The 21,098-nt window shown below is 43.5% G+C and overlaps 1 protein-coding gene across 1 annotated transcript; it reads right to left on the reverse strand.

Annotated features, from left to right (window-relative positions):
• Positions 1 to 15,111: 15,111 nt before the first annotated feature.
• Positions 15,112 to 16,335, reverse strand: LOC141623446 (uncharacterized). The gene is made up of 6 exons (XM_074439552.1): positions 16,230 to 16,335; positions 15,985 to 16,146; positions 15,582 to 15,896; positions 15,348 to 15,500; positions 15,170 to 15,262; positions 15,112 to 15,120 (listed from the first exon to the last, which is right to left on the reverse strand). The coding sequence occupies exons 1-6, from the start codon at positions 16,305 to 16,307 to the stop codon at positions 15,112 to 15,114; spliced, it is 810 nt and encodes a 269-aa protein (XP_074295653.1). The 5' UTR covers positions 16,308 to 16,335.
• Between the last annotated feature and the right edge of the window lie 4,763 nt (positions 16,336 to 21,098).

Here is a 21,098-nt window from a genome sequence, read left to right on the forward strand (position 1 = left end):
GGGCTAATTAATATTAGAATAGAATAAGTAACAAAAGGGTAGTAATTTGAATTGAATCATTCTAGTAATAAAAAAAAATATGTTAATGGTAAAATTGTGCTTATATTAATAGTTATCACATGTTAGGATAGTTTACAAAATGAATTTTATAGCGATAATTGTAATGTTTTGTTGATTGTGCCGAAAACTGAGCCTTAGTCCCTTTGATTGATGCAATGTCGGTTAATTGAGTGATTGGTCACCGCAATTTGACCCGCACTGTCGCATGTGGTGGGGTTGCGGGTAAAAATTCGGTTGAATGATTTAGATAATCGGCCTTTTTCTTGTTTTAGGCCATTTATTATATCTCTATTTCACATGTGTAGTTAGTTGAATTTAAATAGCTTCTTATTTAGTTAGTTGAATTTAAATAGCTTCTTATTTTGTAGTAATGGCCCTAGATTCCCCTAAAGCCTTTAATATTGTTAAAATTGCTAGAATTGGAAGTTAGTATTGAATTCTTATTGAGGAACTGTTGGGATTGTATCTTTGTAAATAGACATTTATATAGCTTTCACATGATAGAATGTTAGAATTTATGTTGGTAAGTAGGACTTTTTGCCCTCTTAAGGTTAAGTGGGTGTCTTACTTGACTTATGTGGTGAGTCTTGGGTGGTGTGGGCTAAAATATTCAAGCTGGGACTAGCTGTGACTAGGTCCTAGGTGAGTATTTCGGCCTTCATCATAGATAGGTCTTTATAGTCTTTGACGAGTATATGTTCACTGCTTGATAGCCTTTGTGTTCCTGACTAGTGGATGTTTATCCAAGTTGGGGCATGACCTCAGGTACTTATTTTGATAGTATGGGGTCAGCTTAAGTACTAGCCGACCCTTCGGTGGTGTCCTTAGGGTACTCACTTCACTTTGTTTTAAAAAAAGTTGTGAGTCTTGGGTGCGGTGGTGTGTATCCGCATGTCTAGGTCTGCGCAGATTTTAGGCTAGGGTTGTGTTGTCTCTTGGCCATGTTTTCTTAATAGTAACCGCTGAGCCAAGATACCGGTTCGATTACCTTCCCTACCTCGTGGTATAGACTTGAGTTACAAAGTGACTATTGACGGGACTAAGAACTTATGCCTGTCTTTGATATATTGCCCTTTCTTGTTTGATGATTCTATGAATCATAGAGGGTGAGATGCAAGACGGCTATGGTTGATAGAGTTTGGATTACAATTTGTTATATGATTCACATGATAGTTAGTTTGGTCAGTTTAGGGGTCATTTGTTAGAATACATGATAAGTAAATGGTTTATCAAATTGTTTACATGTTACATTAATTTTGACGATTCGTGGCTGGGAGGACTCGAAGTTACTCCCCACTGAATTGTGGCTTTCGTGTTTGTATAAAATGCGATTGACAGGTTGTTGATGCTTAGTTGGGGTCACAGACGGCTAGTGAGCAAGGAACCTTGGACCTAGTTTTGGCTATTTTATTAGTAAATCTTTTACACTTTTGGTTTGTATATTATTTGAAGGGACATATGTCTCCCTTTTTCTATTTTGGGTTTGTATCATTCTACTTTCTATTTAGCTATGGCATGTAAATTAGTTTATCAGTTGTTGCAGGGTTTTTGACACTCTTCTTGAGTTGGAATTGGTTGTGAATGGTTTAGTTAGAAAATTTTTTGAAATTGCAGGTTTTTGGACTAGTTGAACCATTTACAAATATATCCTACCGCTTTTTTAGAATTTACGTATATAACTAAGGCTAGATTTAAGGGTGTCACAGTTGGTATCAGAGCCTATTGCTCCCGATGCACGTTTGTGCACCCCACTTAGGATCACTTGACCTTTAAATAATAAACTTGAGAGATGGGTAGGATGGGTAGAATTAGGATTTTATGTGGTAGTCTGTTTGTGATTGCTAATTGTTAGGTTTGTTGATTGTTAGTTATTAGTTTTGGTGCCACTAAAGGTTGGTTATGCCAAATGTAGAATGCTTCCACTTTCTTGATATTTCTTTTCGTATTCAGTGTATTGTAGACACCTCGTTTCTGCACCTCTCGCAAACCACCCGGTGATGATTGGGCCGCATGTTTGATCCGCGGAACGATTTGTGACAGTTCGTAAGATTATCGTCAAGTGATTGCTCAAATATTAATATCAACCTCTTAGTTGTCATCTACGTCCTGATACGGTCGTTTTGGCAGTAATTAGATTACATTCGAGTCCGGTCAAAACCGTCTCCATTTTCTGATAACTGTTAAATCCCGAGTCAGAATGTTCTGGAATGTTCCGGATAATTCTATTCCATATTTCTCAAATTTTATCTTTTGGCAAATAATATCCCGTAATATTTACGTAAGATATTAAAGATAATCGAATCAATTCCGTCCTACCATAACTAAAACACGGAAATCTTTCTTAAACAGGAGGAAACCTCCTGGGAATAGACGCAGCAGGTGCTGCGCCTCTTCCAAGAGACGCAGTGGCTCCGCGCCTCTTCCCAGTGCCCTTCTTTGCATGATTTACGTATCTTTTTTATATCTTTCCGAGATTCACTTCCAAAGAGTCTCCGAAACCCTAAACCTCCGTGTGATTAGTATAAATAGGAGCTTTCGTTCCTCATATTTCTCACGCGAGTGTCCGCCCTTCTCTTCTCCCTTTGCATTCTAGACTTTGTTCTTACTAATTGGCGCCTACGTGCTTGAACCTTCGACCACGTAAGCTCGGATCCTTCCGGGTACCAGCCTCTCCGTTGCATGACCGACCAATTTGACCACTACACTCAATCAATCTAATTAATCAACTTGTTAAATCGTTTTCCTCTCACGAGGGCATTCTTTCCTTGCATTCGCGTCGAGCATTCACTAATCGATCTTCTTAGTTCATCTCGTTCCGTCAACATGTAAGTCTGAGGGTGTAATAATTCCTCTTTATTTATTGTTATTTATTTTATCGTATCATCATTGTAAGATTCACGTCGAAAGTACCTCATTAAAACCGATTTCTAAAACCGTCTTTAAAACCTTTTTGATTTCCAGAGATGACGTCGAGAAAAGACGCAGCAACCGCGCGCCTCTTGAAGGAGCGCGCAGCACTGCGCGCCTCTTCGTGAGGCCGCCGCATTCTCTCGCTTCTTTTCTTCTTCCTCCGTCCTCCGTAATTCGTATCGAAAATATTTCTTTTGTTTTGTTCGTCATTAATTCGTTCATCATGATAGTTTAATAGTTCATATGTATATTTATTCATTCATCATTCACATGTTTTAATTGTCATAAATCCGACTTAAATCCCTTATAATCCAATATTCGCGGGTTTTCGTCATTAACATTCAATTCGAGTTTTAGAAGTTCAATTTCATTCATATTGAGTTTCTGGGATTTATTGTTGATACATTCTAACATGTTTAGTCATATATTCATCGCTATATTCATCATGTTTAGTTTAATTAGTTTAGTTAGTTTGTTTTATTAATTATTCATTAACATCGGCCCTTCACATAATTAATCCGTTTGTTTCCGTCTCATCCATGTTTTACTGATTTTTATGACTTTAATCGCATGTAAATAATCCATTAATTACTTTCATCCGAGTCATATTATCAAATCAATCCATTAATTTACCAATTAACATTAACGGTTTTGTAGCGGCCACGAACTCACCACTTGAACAGACGCAAGAATCGCCGCGCCTCTTCCAAAGGGCGCAGTGTTGCCGCGCTGCTGCTCTGTTGTTGGTTCGCCTCGAACTCCTTTCTGCCTTGACGTAGTTTAATTAGTTTACGTATTAATTCACTAATATTCGTATTATCGCCTTCTGACTTGTTCGTTAATTCTGTCGTGTTTTATTCTTTTATTCTTTTATTCTTTTTTATCAAATCATCCGTTTTAAAGGTATTTTCGACATAAATCGCCTATTCCGTTGTAATTAATGTAATTTTCATTATTGTAATTTATAATTATCCTATTGCTTGTATGCTTTCACATGTAAATGAGCATTAAATCCGACTTCGACCCAATTGTATGCTAATTACGTGTCAACCGACTTAGTAAATCTTCACATGTTAGGATTAATCTATGGATGTTGCATTGCATGCATATAGTCGACGATATATCGAGTACGAATAACTTCCCTAATCATTAGTAGAGGCCGCTATCGAGGCGGGCGGGATTAGGTGTTCGATCAAAAGAGCTTCCTAATACGTACCCTCACCCCTTACTCCAGATCTCCGTGAGCACCCGTGTTCATTGGCATCCACGAGAGTCATTCTAGACATAAAATGCTAAGGGTAACGATTGCTTAGTGTTCATGTCACTACTTTGTGTCTTGACATGACACGAGGTATTCGAACGGTTCCAATTTCCCATAAAAATTGGTGGCGACTCCATACAAAATGCAAACGCTTGTCCCTCGTTTCTCGACCAAGCGCCCCGTGGCGGCTGTCGTCCACGGTTTGGTGACTCTCTGGCTGGGATATACACTTACGTGTAGCTAGGGTGAAACTTGAACAAGGTTAGGGAATAAGTTTGTACAAGACAATTGTCGGTTTTCATAACTCGGTCTTCCTAGACCGTTTTATTCGGCCTTCCTAGGCCCAACCCAACCCATTCGACCAATCGTCCCGTCTAAACGGTCCTAATTCTTATTTGGGCCTAAGGATGGATAGCGATTGACGTCATCCATACCATGATGCTTACTCTTGTTTGTATCAAGGGCCTTCACTACTTGAGGAAATGGACTAGGAATCGGCCTTACTCTTGTTTGGCACGAGCCTCTCCACAGACTTCGGGTTTGATGGTTCGGTATGGCAACCCACCCTTTAAACCAAAACCCTTCTAAATGCACTCAGCATCCCGTTATAATGCTTGTATAAATATGTAAACCTTACGTGATCACCATTTCAAAACAAATCATGACGAATTTTCAAAAATCAAAATCCAATTTCAATCAAGAATTTCGAAAAAAGGGGCCTTTAATTAGCACAAAATCCGGTCAAAACTCTGTCCGTTTGTCGTGTCAAAATTCGGGCCACAAGCCCATTTCAAACCTCACCTCGAGTCCACTCCTACAACTACACTACAGTTGGCTAGGACACATATTTTCAAAGACCTTGTCTTTCTTCAAAACTCACTCAACACAAGTGGCACACATCCACTTCACGAGTCAAAACTTTTCCTCTTTTAGCAAGTGTGATGGAATGGTCGATCGTGTTTTGATTCGTCGTCGATCTCTTATCCAGTTTCCAAGATGCCTGGGTCAAGTGATGAAACAAACCTCCAGCAAATTCAAGAAAATAGTGATCGAATCCTAGCCGCGATAGCCCAAATGCAAATCACTCAAGAACAAACCTATGACCGCCTCGAACTTATCGAAGGCCGTATCTTTGATGTGGAGGGAAAGCTACCTCACCCTAAAGGTGAAGTACTACAATTTTCCGATGACGAGTCTAAAGACGAGAATCCTCTCCAAGGCACAACTGCAGCTGAGAAAAGACTCCAATACCTAGAGGAGCAATTGATGTACCTTAAGGGGGATGACATTTACAGGGAGAACAATCGTAAGTATGAAGCCGTCAATTCCAAATTGCCCACTAACTTTAGCATGACGGATATTTCTAAGTTTAAAGGACATGAGAATCCTTTGAACCACATCCGCGCCTTCAAGGACTACATGTCTATCAAAGGCATCAAACCCGAGATGTTCTTAAGGATCTTTCCTTCATCTCTTGACACCATCCCAAAGCAACGGTTCTACACTTTAGATCACAAAAAGGTCGCTACTTGGGAAGACGCCGCGATCGAGTTCTCGAAACAATACGCGGATAATGCCGAGATCCAAGTCAACATGCGTACTCTAGAGGTTCTTACCCAAAATGACAAAGAAGGATTCACCGACTTCCTAAGTAGGTGGAGGAAGACTAGTACCCAACTAGTTGAACGCCCGGACGAGGCTACTCTCGTGGAAAAGTTTGTGGATAATCTCAAGCCCATATATGCCAACCATTTGAGATATCAAAACATCAAGACCTTCAAGGACTTAATCGTACTAGGAACGAGGATTGAAGACGACATCCGTAAAGGACTCTTGTCCAAAACGGTAGGTCGAGGATACCAAGGGTCCACAAGTCGTTCATACGGCTCTACTAGCAAGACCGACGAAGTTAACCTTCTCGAGCCATCCAAGAAAACTAGCCCACCAAGGAAGTTCACAAACCTTGGGGACACATACTCCAACGCTCTAAAAAGACTAATGAAGCAAGGTAAACTCCAACCCATTGGGCCCACTCCCGAACCTGAAAGGAAGTCCAAATTCTGGGACGAAAATTCCTACTGTGAATACCATAGGGGCAAGGGGCACGATACAGAAAAATGCTACAAGTTGAAACACGTGCTTCAGGATATGATTGAAGACGGTCGACTTCCAATCCCACTAGGAGGTAAACCCAACAACACTCAGAATCCTCTTGGAGTTCTAGTGATTACAAGTGACGAATCTACCTTAGATTGCTCACATCTCATTTCTCCCGCCGAAAACGAAATTCATGCAATTGAGAAAGAAAGACTCTACTCTACCATCTCCCCTACCATTTCCGACTTCATCGCATGGGCAAGGAGTGTAGATAGACAAGTGTGGGAACTAGAAAACATGGTAACGACCTTACGCGATCCCAAGGCAACGCCCAAAGAACGCGTACCATTGACCTTCTCTCAAAACGCCACTATGCAAGAAGTAGTCACCGTGGTCGACAAGCTAGTCAATCAAATCATACAACTAGAAAGTGACATCATGAGGATGAAGGAACTAGCTGCAATCAATGGGGTTTGGGCCGATGACGACGAAGACGAATATCTCATTGAAAACTCTTTGGTAAAAGAAATAGTCCAAAATGGCGAAGATCAAGATGTGGATCACCTAACTCGCTCGGGTCGTCCATACCAAAGTACTACTCAAAACGGTCCAACCAATTTCATCACACCAAATGACAACGAAGATGATCCCACTGATCATTTGCTCAAGCAATTACAGAAAACCAAGGCTGATCTTTCAGTCTGGCAACTAGTGGCAAGCTCGTTTCCACATCGCCAAGCTTTACTGCAAGCTTTGGCCAAATTGAATGTAGCGCATAACTCTACTCCCGAAGATGTAGTCAACTTGGTCTTCCAAGAATCACCGAAGTTAAGTAATCCTATTACTTTCTCAGATGAAGACTTGCCACCTTTCGGCGCTAGTCACAACCTTGCTCTATACATCACTGTCATCTGTCTAAAGAAGAATGTGCCAATGACTTTGGTAGATGATGGCTCCGCGGTCAACGTCATACCCCTCAAAACGGCATACAAACTAGGCATGAAAGAGTCGGATTGGACTCCCACCAATCAAGGTGTACGTGCATACGACGGTACGCGACGAAAAGTGGTTGGACTTGCTAGCCTAACCATAGCCACGGGACCAATCGAGCGAAAGGTCAACTTCCAAATAGTTGACATCGAAGCTTCATTCAACATACTTCTGGGGAGGCCTTGGATTCATGCTTCCAAAGCAGTGACATCCACCCTTCACCAAAAGATCAAGATCCCACTCAATGGCAAAGTTGTGACGATCACTTCGTCGCCTATCAAGGCAATAATTGAGAAGCAATCAAACAATCAAGTCCTTGCAGATCCCATATACGAACTTGGGGGCTTCCAAAGTGTAAATGTCATAGAAAGTGAGTTGGCACCCTTATACTATAATCCCTACTCTAACTTGGTGGTCAACCACATGCTCAAAAATCAGGGATACTTCCCTGGAATGCCTTTGAACCCGATTCGGAAGAACACCTTCGCGCCATACAAGAAAGGCAACTCATCGAGAATACCACTTGGACTAGGGTACAAACCCACAACCTGAAGAAGTTCTCGAAATGCTCGCTCAAGTCCAAAACCGCAAGTATGTAGGAGTCCAAATGAAGCCATATCTCCCCACCTTAAATGGATACTTCGTTCAAGAAGGAAGTTCAGAACTCTTTCACGGGTTTCCCGAACCTTGGCATTACCTTGAGAGGAAGTTAGCCGGAATCGAGATCTTTCACGATTGCTACTTCATTCCTCCCGAAACGGTTCCTACCGTCAAAACCCGTCAAGCACCTTGCTTAGACAAACAAGCTGTTAGCCTCCTGTTTGGAGAGGACCGATTTGTTAGGGCCGCGCAGGATGAGATCATTACTACGATACTTCAAGACGATCGTTTCAACCCCACCGCATTGATCACAGAAATCGACACAAAGCAGCAGAAAGGATGGAGAAAATCTATCAAATGGACCAACAATCAAGGAAGGCTCTTCAAACTCACCACTGGAGAAGGAGAGATGTTCAAAGAAGAACCAGAAGACGACGAGTTCGAATCGGAGTCGGAGTCAGAGTCGGAGTCTAGAGAAGTCATTAGAGAGTCTACTCCTGTTGTCATCCCCACTCCCTTCGTTTCTCCTAGCCTAGCATCGAGTAGTCACGATAGTTCGGGGAATGCCCCAACTACTGTTCCTTTGCCGCCACTGACCATGGATCAGTTGGCTTCTTTGTTTCAACTTTACTCAAATCTTAATATGAATAAATCAGGTTCTGCTTACTCTTTGCGTTATCTTGAGTGCAATTCTGTTTATGATGATACTGAGGATGACCAAGGCCCAGACTCGACCGAAATACCTCCCTACGTAGCCAAAGAAATACTACAGGAAGGGGAAGGGGGACCAGTAATTGAGGACACCGAACCCATCAATGTAGGAACTGAACTAGAACCCAAAGAACTTAGGATAGGGACTACCTTGAGCTCTACCGAACGGGCCGACCTCATAGACCTGCTAAATGAATTCAAAGACGTCTTCGCTTGGTCCTACAAAGACATGCCAGGGATCGACAGGGATATTGCCGAACATAGAATTCCGATTAAGCCAGGTTTCAAGCCTGTGAAACAGAAGCTCCGACGAATGAGAACAGAGTGGGCTCTAAAGATTAAGGAAGAAGTGGATAAACAATTCAAAGCCGGGTTCATCAAAGTTTCCGAGTATTCTGACTGGGTAGCTAACATAGTACCCGTACCCAAAAAGGATGGGAGAATCCGAGTTTGTGTTGACGTTAGGGATTTGAACAAAGCGAGTCCAAAAGATGACTTCCCTCTGCCTCACATCGACATATTGGTGGACAATACTGCAGACCACGCACTACTATCCTTCATGGATGGGTATGCGGGTTATAACCAAATCAAGATGGCCATGGAAGATATGCATAAGACCGCATTCGTCACCCAATGGGGAACCTATTGCTATACAGTAATGCCGTTCGGATTGATCAACGCCGGAGCTACATACCAACGCACCGCAACTACACTCTTACACGACATGATGCACAAAGAAGTTGAGGTATATGTAGATGACATGATCGTCAAGTCCAAAGAGAGAGAGGGACATATTGCGAACCTTCGCAAGTTCTTCGCAAGGTCGCGGAAGTATAACATGAGACTCAATCCTCGTAAATGCACATTTGGGGTAACGTCCGGCAAACTCCTAGGATACGTCGTTAGCCAACGAGGTATAGAAATAGATCCCTCCAAAATCAAAGCTCTGATTGAAATGCCACAACCTCAAACGAGAAAAAAGAAGTCGAGGATTCTGGGAAAAGTTCAATACATAAGTCGATTCATATCGAAACTTACGATGATTTGCGAGCCCATCTTCAAGAAACTCAAGAAAACAGACCACACCATGTGGGATGATGATTGTCAAAAGGCGTTCGACCGAATCAAGGAGATATTGGCTAAACCACCAGTGCTCATGCCACCACAACAAGATCAACCTCTTGGTTTGTATCTCACGGTAACAGAAACCGCCATGGGTGCCATGCTAGCTCAAACCGTAGGAAGTGAAGAAAGAGCTATTTACTATCTAAGTAAGAAGTTCTTGGAATACGAATGCAAATACTCACAACTCGAAAAGACATGCCTCGCTCTTGTGTGGGCAACAAAGAAGCTACGTCACTACATGCTTAGCTATTCCGTCAAGATATTCTCCAAAATGGATCCAGTCAAATACCTCTTCGAGAAACCCGTCCTCAACGGACGCCTGGCAAGATGGACTATGATGCTCTCGGAATTTGACCTCAAATATGTGCCACTGAAAGTAATAAAGGGTCGCGCCGTCGCCGAATTCTTCGCAGAAAATCCCATCAACGACGCACAAACCATAGATACTTGGTCATTTCCCGACGAGGATATACTTCAAACAGATGTAGACTCCTGGGACCTATACTTTGATGGAGCATCAAACCTAAGAGGATTTGGGATAGGAGTGTTGCTCATTTCTCCTGAAGGTGAGCATACACCGATTGCTGTCAAACTCGACTTCGAGGTGACAAACAACGCCGCAGAGTATGAGGCTTGTCTAATTGGACTACAAGCGGCAGTAAGCTTAGGCATCAAAAACCTCCGAGTGCATGGAGACTCGTCACTAATCATCAACCAAGTTACGGGATCCTGGAAAATCCGAAGTGAAAGCCTAGCACCCTATCAGGCTAGGATAGACCAAGTCGCTCAATTCTTTGATCACGTAACCTACTTGCACCTACCTCGAGAAGAAAATCAATTTGCAGACGCTCTTGCGAAACTTGCATCTTTGATAAACATGCCAGACTACATGATAGAAATGCCTTTGTGTATCGAACGACGGTCGGAGCCGGCTTATGTCCATCAAATTACCGATGAAGAAGAAATCGCACAGGAACCCTGGTTCCAAGCAATCCTAAACTTCAAGCTTAATGGCACCTATCCACCAGATATGGACAAGAGGGGACAACGAGCTATACGACTATTGTCTTCACAATACGTTCTCATGCAAGGAGAATTATACAAAAGAACACCTCTTGGTGTAATCCTACGTTGCCTTGATCATTCACAGGCACGAAAGGTGATGGAAGAAGTCCACGACGGAGAATGCGGTCCTCATATGAGTGGACCTATGATGGCAAAGAAAATCACACGTCTAGGGTACTATTGGACCACAATGGAATCCGATTGCATCAAATATGTGAGACATTGCCACAATTGCCAAATCTTCGGGAATGTACAACATGTCCCTCCTTCGTTGCTCTATACGATGACATCTCCTTGGCCATTCTCCGCATGGGGAATTGACATAATTGGGAAAATAACCCCAGTAACAGAGGTCACTGTTTCATCCTAGTAGCAATTGACTACTTCACCAAGTGGGTAGAAGCGGCTTCCTACACCGCTCTTACGGCCAAAAATGTAGCCAAATTCATACAAAATAACATCATCTGTCGATATGGTTGCCCACATGAGATCATCAGTGATAATGGGTCCCACTTCCAAGCCGAAACCGAACAATTGCTAGCCAAATACAAAATCAAGCATCACCACTCTTCGCCCTATAGGCCACAGACCAACGGCGCGGTAGAGGCGGCTAACAAAAATGTCGTCACAATCCTCAAGAAAATGACTGACAATTATAGAGATTGGCCAAGCAAAATACCCTTCGCCTTGTGGGGGTATCGAACATCAGTTAGGACGCCCACTGGGGCTACTCCTTTCTATTTGACTTACGGCATGGAAGCCGTACAACCAGTCGAGCTAGAAATACCATCCTTGCGCATCCTACTCGAAAGTCAAATTCCGGAGGCCGATTGGAGGAAAGATAGATACGAAGAACTCATCCTCCTGGATGAACGTAGGCTTCGTGCCTTACATAATGTCCAAACATATCAAGCACGTATCAAACGAGCTTTCAACAAAAGGGTTAGGCCAAGAAACATCAAAGAAGGAGATTTAGTTCTCAAATCGGTCAGAGCTCTTTTACCTGTCGACCCAAGGGGAAAATTCAAACCTAATTGGGCCGGACCATATCTAGTCAAATCAATACTCCCAGGGGGTGCGGTTAGAATCACAGACCTAGACGGGAATGAGTTCTCAAACCCCACAAATCTCGACCAACTGAAACGATACTATGCCTAGAACAGGAACAAAAACGCGCCTCGCGTAAACCTACGTGTCGCTCTTGTGGCACTAAATAAACGGCCCCTGGCCCATTTGAATGTCACTATGCTCGTGCATCTTGGCAAACTTGTCATCCTCATATCATCAAACAAACTAAATTCGCACCTCCCGAGTAAGCAAAGGCTCATGCTTATTTTCTATGTTCATTACAAGCTCTTGCTTCGAACAATTATTCTTTTACATTTACTCGAACTACGCACAAGGGTTTGATTTCACTTTTTTAAAGTGAATACGTAGGCAATCCTTCACGGGATTCAACCCACCATTATATTTAAAATGTAAATAGAAGGACATTTGCATTGCATTTGAAATTCGACAAGAATAATTAAAGAAAATCACAACGGTTTCATAACCACTTAACCTTTTTATTTCATTCAGTTTCCAATAATAATAATACGGCAAATAATAAAAATAGACTAGGCTAGGATTCTAAAAATCCCTCCTTTCTTATTACAACAATAATAATAATAATCAAATAATAAATAAGACTTGGGCTATTCCTCCATCTTCCCCTTGCCCTTGTCATTCTTGTCATATTTCTTGTCACGACCTCGAGCCGGGCGCTCTTGCACCACTTCAGACCTAATCATCAACGGTCTTTCTCGAGGCCTGACTCTTCCACTCTGGCCAACCACCATCTCTGCGACAGGAGTAGTCTTCGATTTCTTCGAAGGATGAATGACTTGGAACCCGGCTTCTTCTTCTCCTTCAGTCAGATGCTTCTCCTTCTCTTTCTCTCCCTCGCGCACCTTGTAGTCAACGGGCTCACGCTTCCTCAGTCTTTCGCGCTCTTCCGAAGTTGCGGCCTTCCTCCACCTCAGATAAGAGTCCGACACCCACAAGGCATTGGAGGAGAAGTTCAAGAACCACATGTTTCTCTGGGCCCACTTCATGGCCCACTCTCTTTGGCTCTCCGTAGTAAGCGCCATAGCAGTCTGCGGAACGGTGTCAAGCCTAGGAATCATCTGCTTCAACCCGACTTGCCTCATCAATCTCTCAGAAAGATGCACACCATAAACTCCAATCCGGGAATGCGCGCGGACCTAGTAGGATCCAAAGAAGACACCCAAAGGTGACGGACTTGAGGTGCCACCACGGAACGACCCATCCGATCAGCGGGCCATCATCATTCTTGACTTGTTCTTCCAATAATCGCACCGGGTGAAGTCCACCATGTACAGCCGTGTCCTCATCGAAATCATACGGGCATGATAGGAAAGTGCATGTACTGGGGGCTCGAGCAATCGGAGCCGTTCCATAAGCCAAACCTACCAAAAACAGGTATTAGACACCCACAAACGAAAACAAAAAAAAAAAAAAAAAAAAAAAAAAAAACGAAAAAAAAAAAAAAAAAAAAAAAAAAAAAAAAAAAAAAAAGGTGTATTTTACCTGTAAGATAACGGGACTCCCCAAAAATGGAAGATCGCGGTTGGATTTCCTATTGTCCAAACCCAAGATGATCTCCCCTAAGCATAGACAAGTGGGCTCTTGCGACTCCATTTGCTCAATAAGACCCAATAGACGAGGATCACCTCTCAAATCTTCATCAACATGTCCCTGAAAGACATAAACATGAAGCAAACAGAAGCCAAATGCTCTCCTCCTAGCAACATAAGAGACGGTAGGGTCGGCCTTGTTGATGAATCGGTCTATAAAATCTAGCATCCTCACGCCCTTCGGAGTAACAAGGCGATCCACCTCAAGTCTAGTAAGTCCAAGCAAATCTCTAAACTTGCTCTTATACCCCTGAGCAATAGAAGGGATGGCAGGTAAATGTTCGGGGTCCCACCCGCCAATAGCAGCAATTTCCTCCGGAAAAGGACAAATATCTCCTCCTGGGAACGCAAAAACATGGTAATTTGGGTCCCAATAATCAAGGCAAGCGTCCAAGAACGGTTTTACAACCTTAATGAGTTTCAAACTCAGCAAAGATCCAAGGTTATAAGCACCCATGTCATGTTTCTCAATGTTCGAAAACTCATTAGTCCATTCCTTCAAGCGAATCTCTAGGGTATTCATGATGGTAATTTTCTCTTGAAAATTTATTGAGAGTCTTTATGTGTAAATCGACGAGGAAGAGACGGAAGAATTATATGGTTTAAAGCTTCGTCGACGCTTCTATTTATACTAATTCTTTGTTTCCAAAAATCCGTGAGAACCGACTGCTTGGGAACAGCGCGGCACTCTTTGCGCCTCTTCAAAGGGACGCACTCTTCTTTGCGCCTCTTCCCCAGCCTTATTTCTGTGATTTCCGCGTTTGGATCTTTCCTAATTCTATATGCGAATAATTTCCTATTCCTACGGGATTTTATTTTGGTAAATCCGAGTAATTTACCACGCTTCAGGTTTCCTTAATCCACAAGCGCGCGTTTCGAGGCGACATCGACATTTTCCGCCATTTTCTCACACTTTTATATTTAGTTTTCATTTTAATTCTTTTTTATTTTATTTTATTTTCAATATGTTCTTAATCATTTCATTTTCTTAATTTCTTTTTTTTTCCATTTTCTAACTTATAGATTTCTCTTTTTCTTTTTTTTTCGGGGGTAACCCTCCCTACCGTCCGGTCATTTCCGACAAAATTTTTGCATTTTGCACTAATTAAAGGCCTTATGTGTATATAAAAATGTATGTCTTACGTGATTTGTCTATATAAATTTCGGCAGCATGACGGTGTAAACCGTTGTCTACCAAACCTGTTCAAAAGCTAACCTGCAGGTACAAGCAACGCAACCCAGCAACAAAAGGCACTCAGGCCGTCGTATATACAACAAAAAGCAAATATACAAGCAAACTGGGGGCTTCGCCCCAAACAAGTTCAAATGTGCAACTGGGGGCTTCGCCCCAAACAAGTCCAAATCTAATCGGGGCTTGCGCCCAAACAAATCCAAAAATGTTCAAAATCAAAACCACGCAGACTACTGCTGGGCACCCTCCAACTCGGCAACCCTCGCCATAAGAGCGGCGATCTCGGCATCCCGAAACTCGAGCTCCCTCGACAAACGAGCCGTCTCCTCCCGAGACTGGGTCAACTCCCGCTCCAGCTCACGATCGGCATGTGGACAACAAGAAATTGGCTCATGTCAATCAACTCAAACAAACTGAAAAACCAAAGATCAAGAAAAAAAACAAAACAAATGAGGTTCATACCTGACGACCTCGACCGCCGACGAGTGCCTCAATGGCCGTAGCTCGTAGCCGGTTGGCCACCCTCCATAGTGCCACAAACCGAGATGGCGCGACCTGCATTTCAAAAGAATTCTCAGTAAACTGAACCAGTTCAATCAAACGTGTTCTTACACGAAAACTGCGCAAAATAGGAACTCACCCTCCGAATCAGATGCTGCCAGTCATCTAAGCCAGCATCCGTCACAGCTACGTCAAAGTCACGCAGCTCGGAGATCGTCGTCCTCCCAGTCGCGTCAGTGTACTCAAGGGTCTCGGGGTACACTGGGGGCTCGATGCCCGCCGCCTCAACCTCCTGCAAAGACAAATGGCTCTCATTAATCGACGACCTTTCATCGTAGTTCCCGAAGTCAAATAAAAAATAAAGGATACTCACCACCACTGGCCAGTACGCCAACCTCCCGTAAAGGAACGCCGAGTAGTCCTCACCAGGCAGAAGAAGGTCATCGCCGCTGGCACCAACCAAGTCTGCCTCCCTCTCAGCCTCAGAAGGCTCCCTGAACATCGTCCTAGGAGGATCGACGGGAACCGTCAACGCGCCCCGAAAGCACTGACGGGCTAAACGCTCGCCCAGATACCACACAGGACCCATCGACGTCCACAGCAACAGCCGACTCGGGCTCCTAGGTCGAAGGACCTCAGCGACAAAAGGAGGCGCTCCAGCGTACTCCGCCCAAGGTCTGGGCACCCACTGCGACGATATAAAGGCAGAGGTCATTCCTATGATCAATTTAAAACAAAGTATGAGAAGAATAAGTGCATGCGAATGGGATACTCACGCTGCTCAGCTGAAGAGCGTTCACATCCCGCCGGTAGACGTTGTGAGAAGAACGCTTGCTCTTCGTCCGACACATGACCCAGTCCCTCACCACGGGATAGGCCCTCTCCAGTGGCTCCGTCCTCTTGGGCGCGAGGCCCGGGAAGTAAGAGTACACCCACGCCTGTAAAACAGGATAATCAATGACGATCTTTCGATCTTTGATAGAAGAAAGGAATTTACTTTGATCTAAAGGAAGGTTCATACCTCCAACAGTAGCCCAGGTCCAACGGCACCAGGAGAAGTCCCCTTCTCCATCAACTCCGGACGAACCATGGCCCTCATAAAGCGGATGAGGACCGCAAAACCAGCAGTGACCCAATCCCAACGCTCTAGGGAACTCAAGTCAGCAAGAAAGGGGAGAAGCTTCGTCGACAGCCTCTCGCCCTTGTCTCCGAGGTAAATCGAAGACAAGAACCACCAAAGCCAAAGACGAACCCTCTGCTCAGCTGTACAAGGAGGAGGAGCAGTCTCCCTCCCATCAATCACCACCGATGCCGGGGTCTTCCCCGCAAAGTAATCTCGAACATAGGTACTGGGTACCAAACCCGGCACCGCAACAGCCTTCGGCGACAGGTTTCAGCCGATCAACCTCCTCGCCTCGGCCGAATCCGCCCTCATGCCAGTCTCCGGCCACACCATCTCCTCAGTCCCACACGGAAGACCAGAAATCATGCCGTAGTCCTCCAAGGTGACTCCCACCTCACCAAAAGGCAGGTGAAACGTGGAAGTCGTATCCCAAAATCGATCCAAGAAAGCGCGAACCAGGCTAAGGTTGGCCCGCAACTTCCTCTTCACGATATCCCTCCAAACCTGAACCAGAGGACCGAACGCTCCACGCTCGATCATGGCTCTCTCCTCCGCCGACAGCCGCTCGTAGTGCTCCATCGCCGTCGTGTACCCCGAGAATGACCTGATGTTCCCGGCCTCCTATTATGATTCGAAATAAAGCTATCTTTACTTTTAAGTAAATTTGAAAGGAAATTTGAACAAAAATAGAAAGGGATAGGCAATGAGTTAGGGAATTCCTATTTACCAAGCTCTTCACTGTCCTGTAGGACAAGTGACCCTCTGCAGCCCACACAAGGTGCCTACTCTCCCAAGTCTCCGCCCACGCGGGAGCCCCTCTCAGCTGACGACCCCCTCGTCCGAGGTGGGCCCGTCTCGGAATCTCCTCCTCCTCGGCAGCCTCCTCCTCGGGAATCTCGTCCGCAGCAGCCATCACCGCAGCATTGAAGGCCTGCTCCAAAGCCTCCTCCACAACAGCAGCATCTACATCCATGGGAGTCCTCCCAGAAGTAGAAGCATCGTCACCTGCAACATTAAAGTGAATTCAGGCCGCGTCACGTGACGGCGAACCTGTGTTAAGGTTCTTTTTGAGCCTCCAAGGCCCGAGAATTCCTCATTTTTGGCCATCCTTGGCCATATTCCCGCCAACCCAATCACTCATGTGATAAATTGGGTCAAGTCAAGTCTAAGTCAAAGCCTAGTTCCGGGTCCAAGTCGAAAATTCGGCAGCATTTCGCTATAATGGCGGTTATGCCCTAAAAAGGTGCCCTGCAAAAGTTGTCACCAACCAAAATTCCGAAATGACGGGAAGTTTACCCATCATCCAAGGGTTCCAAATATCAAATTTCGTCACAAATGGGTAATCCTAAGACCATTTTCGAAGCAATTTACGATCTAGCTGTGAAACCGTCTCAAAATTCGCTCAAGGGCTCAAAACCCGATGAAAATTCAAAGCAAATACATGGTTATGTTCCTAACATTACCTACTATCCATTTCTAGCATCAATTTGGCAAGACAAATCCATTTGGGGGAAAAGCCCCAAATTTTCGATTAAATGGGTCGAAAACCCTAGATATTGCGGCTCAAAATTCGACAAATACGGATGATTAATGCAAGATTAAGACACATACCTCGATTAGTCATATTTAAAGCAAGCTTTTGAATCCAACCTTGACGGAAATGGTGAAGATTTGAGAGAGAATGGAGTGATTTATGTTTCGAATAAAATGAACAATAAACCTTCTGATTTCGCGTTTTTACGCAAGAATTGCCAAATTGGGGAAAAGACGCAGCAGGCGCTGCGCCTCTTCCAAGAGACGCAGCTCTTGCTGCGCCTCTTCCTTTTGTTCCCTCCATACGAATTTTCAAAAGTTCGTTGTGAGTTCGTTAGTTGTGGGCCCATCTTTGGTGCGCCTTTTCTTCAATGCTATTTTATCATTTTGGTCCGTTTCGACGATTTTCTTTCGTTCCGGCCCGCATTTTGTCAAGCGCGACAATATTTTGCAGTATTGTCCAAACCCATTTTATCCCGCGCAGCGGTATTTTGCAGTATTGCTCAATTTATTTTATCCAGCGCAGTAGTATTTTGCAGTACTGCTCACTCGAAGTTTCTCCCATGACGATCAAGATGTTCCTAGTCGTCAAAATAATCACCCAACGAGAGTTTGCTTGAGGACAGAGACAAGCAGATTCCCCAAAGTCATCAATATGGTCACCCAGCCAGAGTTCGCTCGAGACCAACGCAAGCAGATTCAGCCTCTATATTTCGCCAGAGTTCGCTTGAGACCGACGCAAGCGGATCCCCAGCAGTTTCTACCGACGTCCTGCTGCTTTCAATATTTCTTGTTTCCCCGTGAAGTTCGATTAAGTCTCAGGTATGATTTCTTCTTGTGGCTGGCGAGCTTCCTTACGTAGTCTAATGGACTTTAAACGACCCTCCCCGATAGTCGACAGACTCTAAAATGTTCCCGACGACAGGTCCTTGGCTCAGACCCCTTGAGCCGCCTCGCGTCGCCATAGTCGTCAGGTTGTAATCTTCGATTGACCTGATGGCTATACTTTGACTTTCGCCTTGTCCAAGCCTCAGTCAAAGTGGGGGCTCTGTAGACACCTCGTTTCTGCACCTCTCGCAAACCACCCGGTGATGATTGGGCCGCATGTTTGATCCGCGGAACGATTTGTGACAGTTCGTAAGATTATCGTCAAGTGATTGCTCAAATATTAATATCAACCTCTTAGTTGTCATCTACGTCCTGATACGGTCGTTTTGGCAGTAATTAGAGTACATTTAGAGTCCGGTCAAAACCGTCTCCATTTTTCGATAATCTGTTAAATCCGAGTCGAATGTTTGGAATGTTCCGGATAATTCTATTCCATATTTCTCAAATTTTATCTTTTGGCAAATAATATCCCGTAATATTTACGTAAGATATTAAAGATAATCGAATCAATTCCGTCCTACCATAACTAAAACACGGAAATCTTTCTTAAACAGAGGAAACCTCTCGGGAATAGACGCAGTCAGTTGCGCCTCTTCCAAGAGACGCAAGTGGTCTGCGCCTCTTCCCAGGCCCTTCTTTGCATGATTTACGTATCTTTTTTATATCTTTCCGAGATTCACTTCCAAAGAGTCTCCGAAACCCTAAACCTCCGTGTGATTAGTATAAATAGGAGCTTTCGTTCCTCATATTTCTCACGCGAGTGTCCGCCCTTCTCTTCTCCTTTTGCATTCTAGACTTTGTTCTTACTAATTGGCGCCTACGTGCTTGAACATTCGACCACGTAAGCTCGGATCCTTCCGGTACCACCTCTCCGTTGCATGACCGGCCAATTTGACCACTACACTCAATCAATCTAATTAATCAACTTGTTAAATCGTTTTCCTCTCACGAGGGCATTCTTTCCTTGCATTCGCGTCGAGCATTCACTAATCGATCTTCTTAGTTCATCTCGTTCCGTCAACATGTAAGTCTGAGGGTGTAATAATTCCTCTTTATTTATTGTTATTTATTTTATCGTATCATCATTGTAAGATTCACGTCGAAAGTACCTCATTAAAACCGATTTCTAAAACCGTCTTTAAAACTTTTTTTGCGGATTTCCAGTAGACAGACGTCGAGAAAAGACGCAGCAACCGCTGCGCTCTCTTGAAAGGAGCGCACACTGCTGCGCCTCTTCGTGTGAGGCCGCTGCAGATTCTCGCTTCTTTTCTTCTTCCTCCGTCCTCTCGTAATTCGTACGAAAATATTTCTTTTGTTTTGTTCGTCATTAATTCGTTCATCATGATAGTTTAATAGTTCATATGTATATTTATTCATTCATCATTCACATGTTTTAATTGTCATAAATCCGACTTAAATCCCTTATAATCCAATATTCGCGGGTTTTCGTCATTAACATTCAATTCGAGTTTTAGAAGTTCAATTTCATTCATATTGAGTTTCTGGGATTTATTGTTGATACATTCTAACCTGTTTAGTCATATATTCGTCGCTATATTCATCATGTTTAGTTTAATTAGTTTAGTTAGTTTGTTTTATTAATTATTCATTAACATCGGCCCTTCACATAATTAATCCGTTTGTTTCCGTCTCATCCATGTTTTACTGTTTTTTATGACTTTAATCGCATGTAAATAATCCATTAATTACTTTCATCCGAGTCATATTATCAAATAAATCCATTAATTTACCAATTAACATTAACGGTTTGCGATTAAACTTCACGGCCCGAACTCACCCTTGGAAATGCAACGCAAAGAATCGCGCCTCTTCCAAAGGGCGCGATTCGCCGCGCTGTTCAGTTGGGTTCGCCTCGAACTCCTTTCTGCCTTGACGTAGTTTAATTAGTTTACGTATTAATTCACTAATATTCGTATTATCGCCTTCTGACTTGTTCGTTAATTCATCGTGTTTTATTCTTTTATTCTTTTTATCAAATCATCCGTTTTAAAGGTATTTTCGACATAAATCGCCTATTCCGTTGTAATTAATGTAATTTTCATTATTGTAATTTATAATTATCCTATTGCTTGTATGCTTTCACATGTAAATGAGCATTAAATCCGACTTCGACCCAATTGTATGCTAATTACGTGTCAACCGACTTAGTAAATCTTCACATGTTAGGATTAATCTATGGATGTTGCATTGCATGCATATAGCCGACGATATATCGAGTACGAATAACTTCCCTAATCATTAGTAGAGGCCGCTATCGAGGCGGGCGGGATTAGGTGTTCGATCAAAAGAGCTTCCTAATACGTACCCTCACCCCTTACTCCAGAT

Source organism: Silene latifolia, chromosome X (assembly GCF_048544455.1).
Source record: "Silene latifolia isolate original U9 population chromosome X, ASM4854445v1, whole genome shotgun sequence".
NCBI classification, from domain to species: domain Eukaryota; kingdom Viridiplantae; phylum Streptophyta; class Magnoliopsida; order Caryophyllales; family Caryophyllaceae; genus Silene; species Silene latifolia.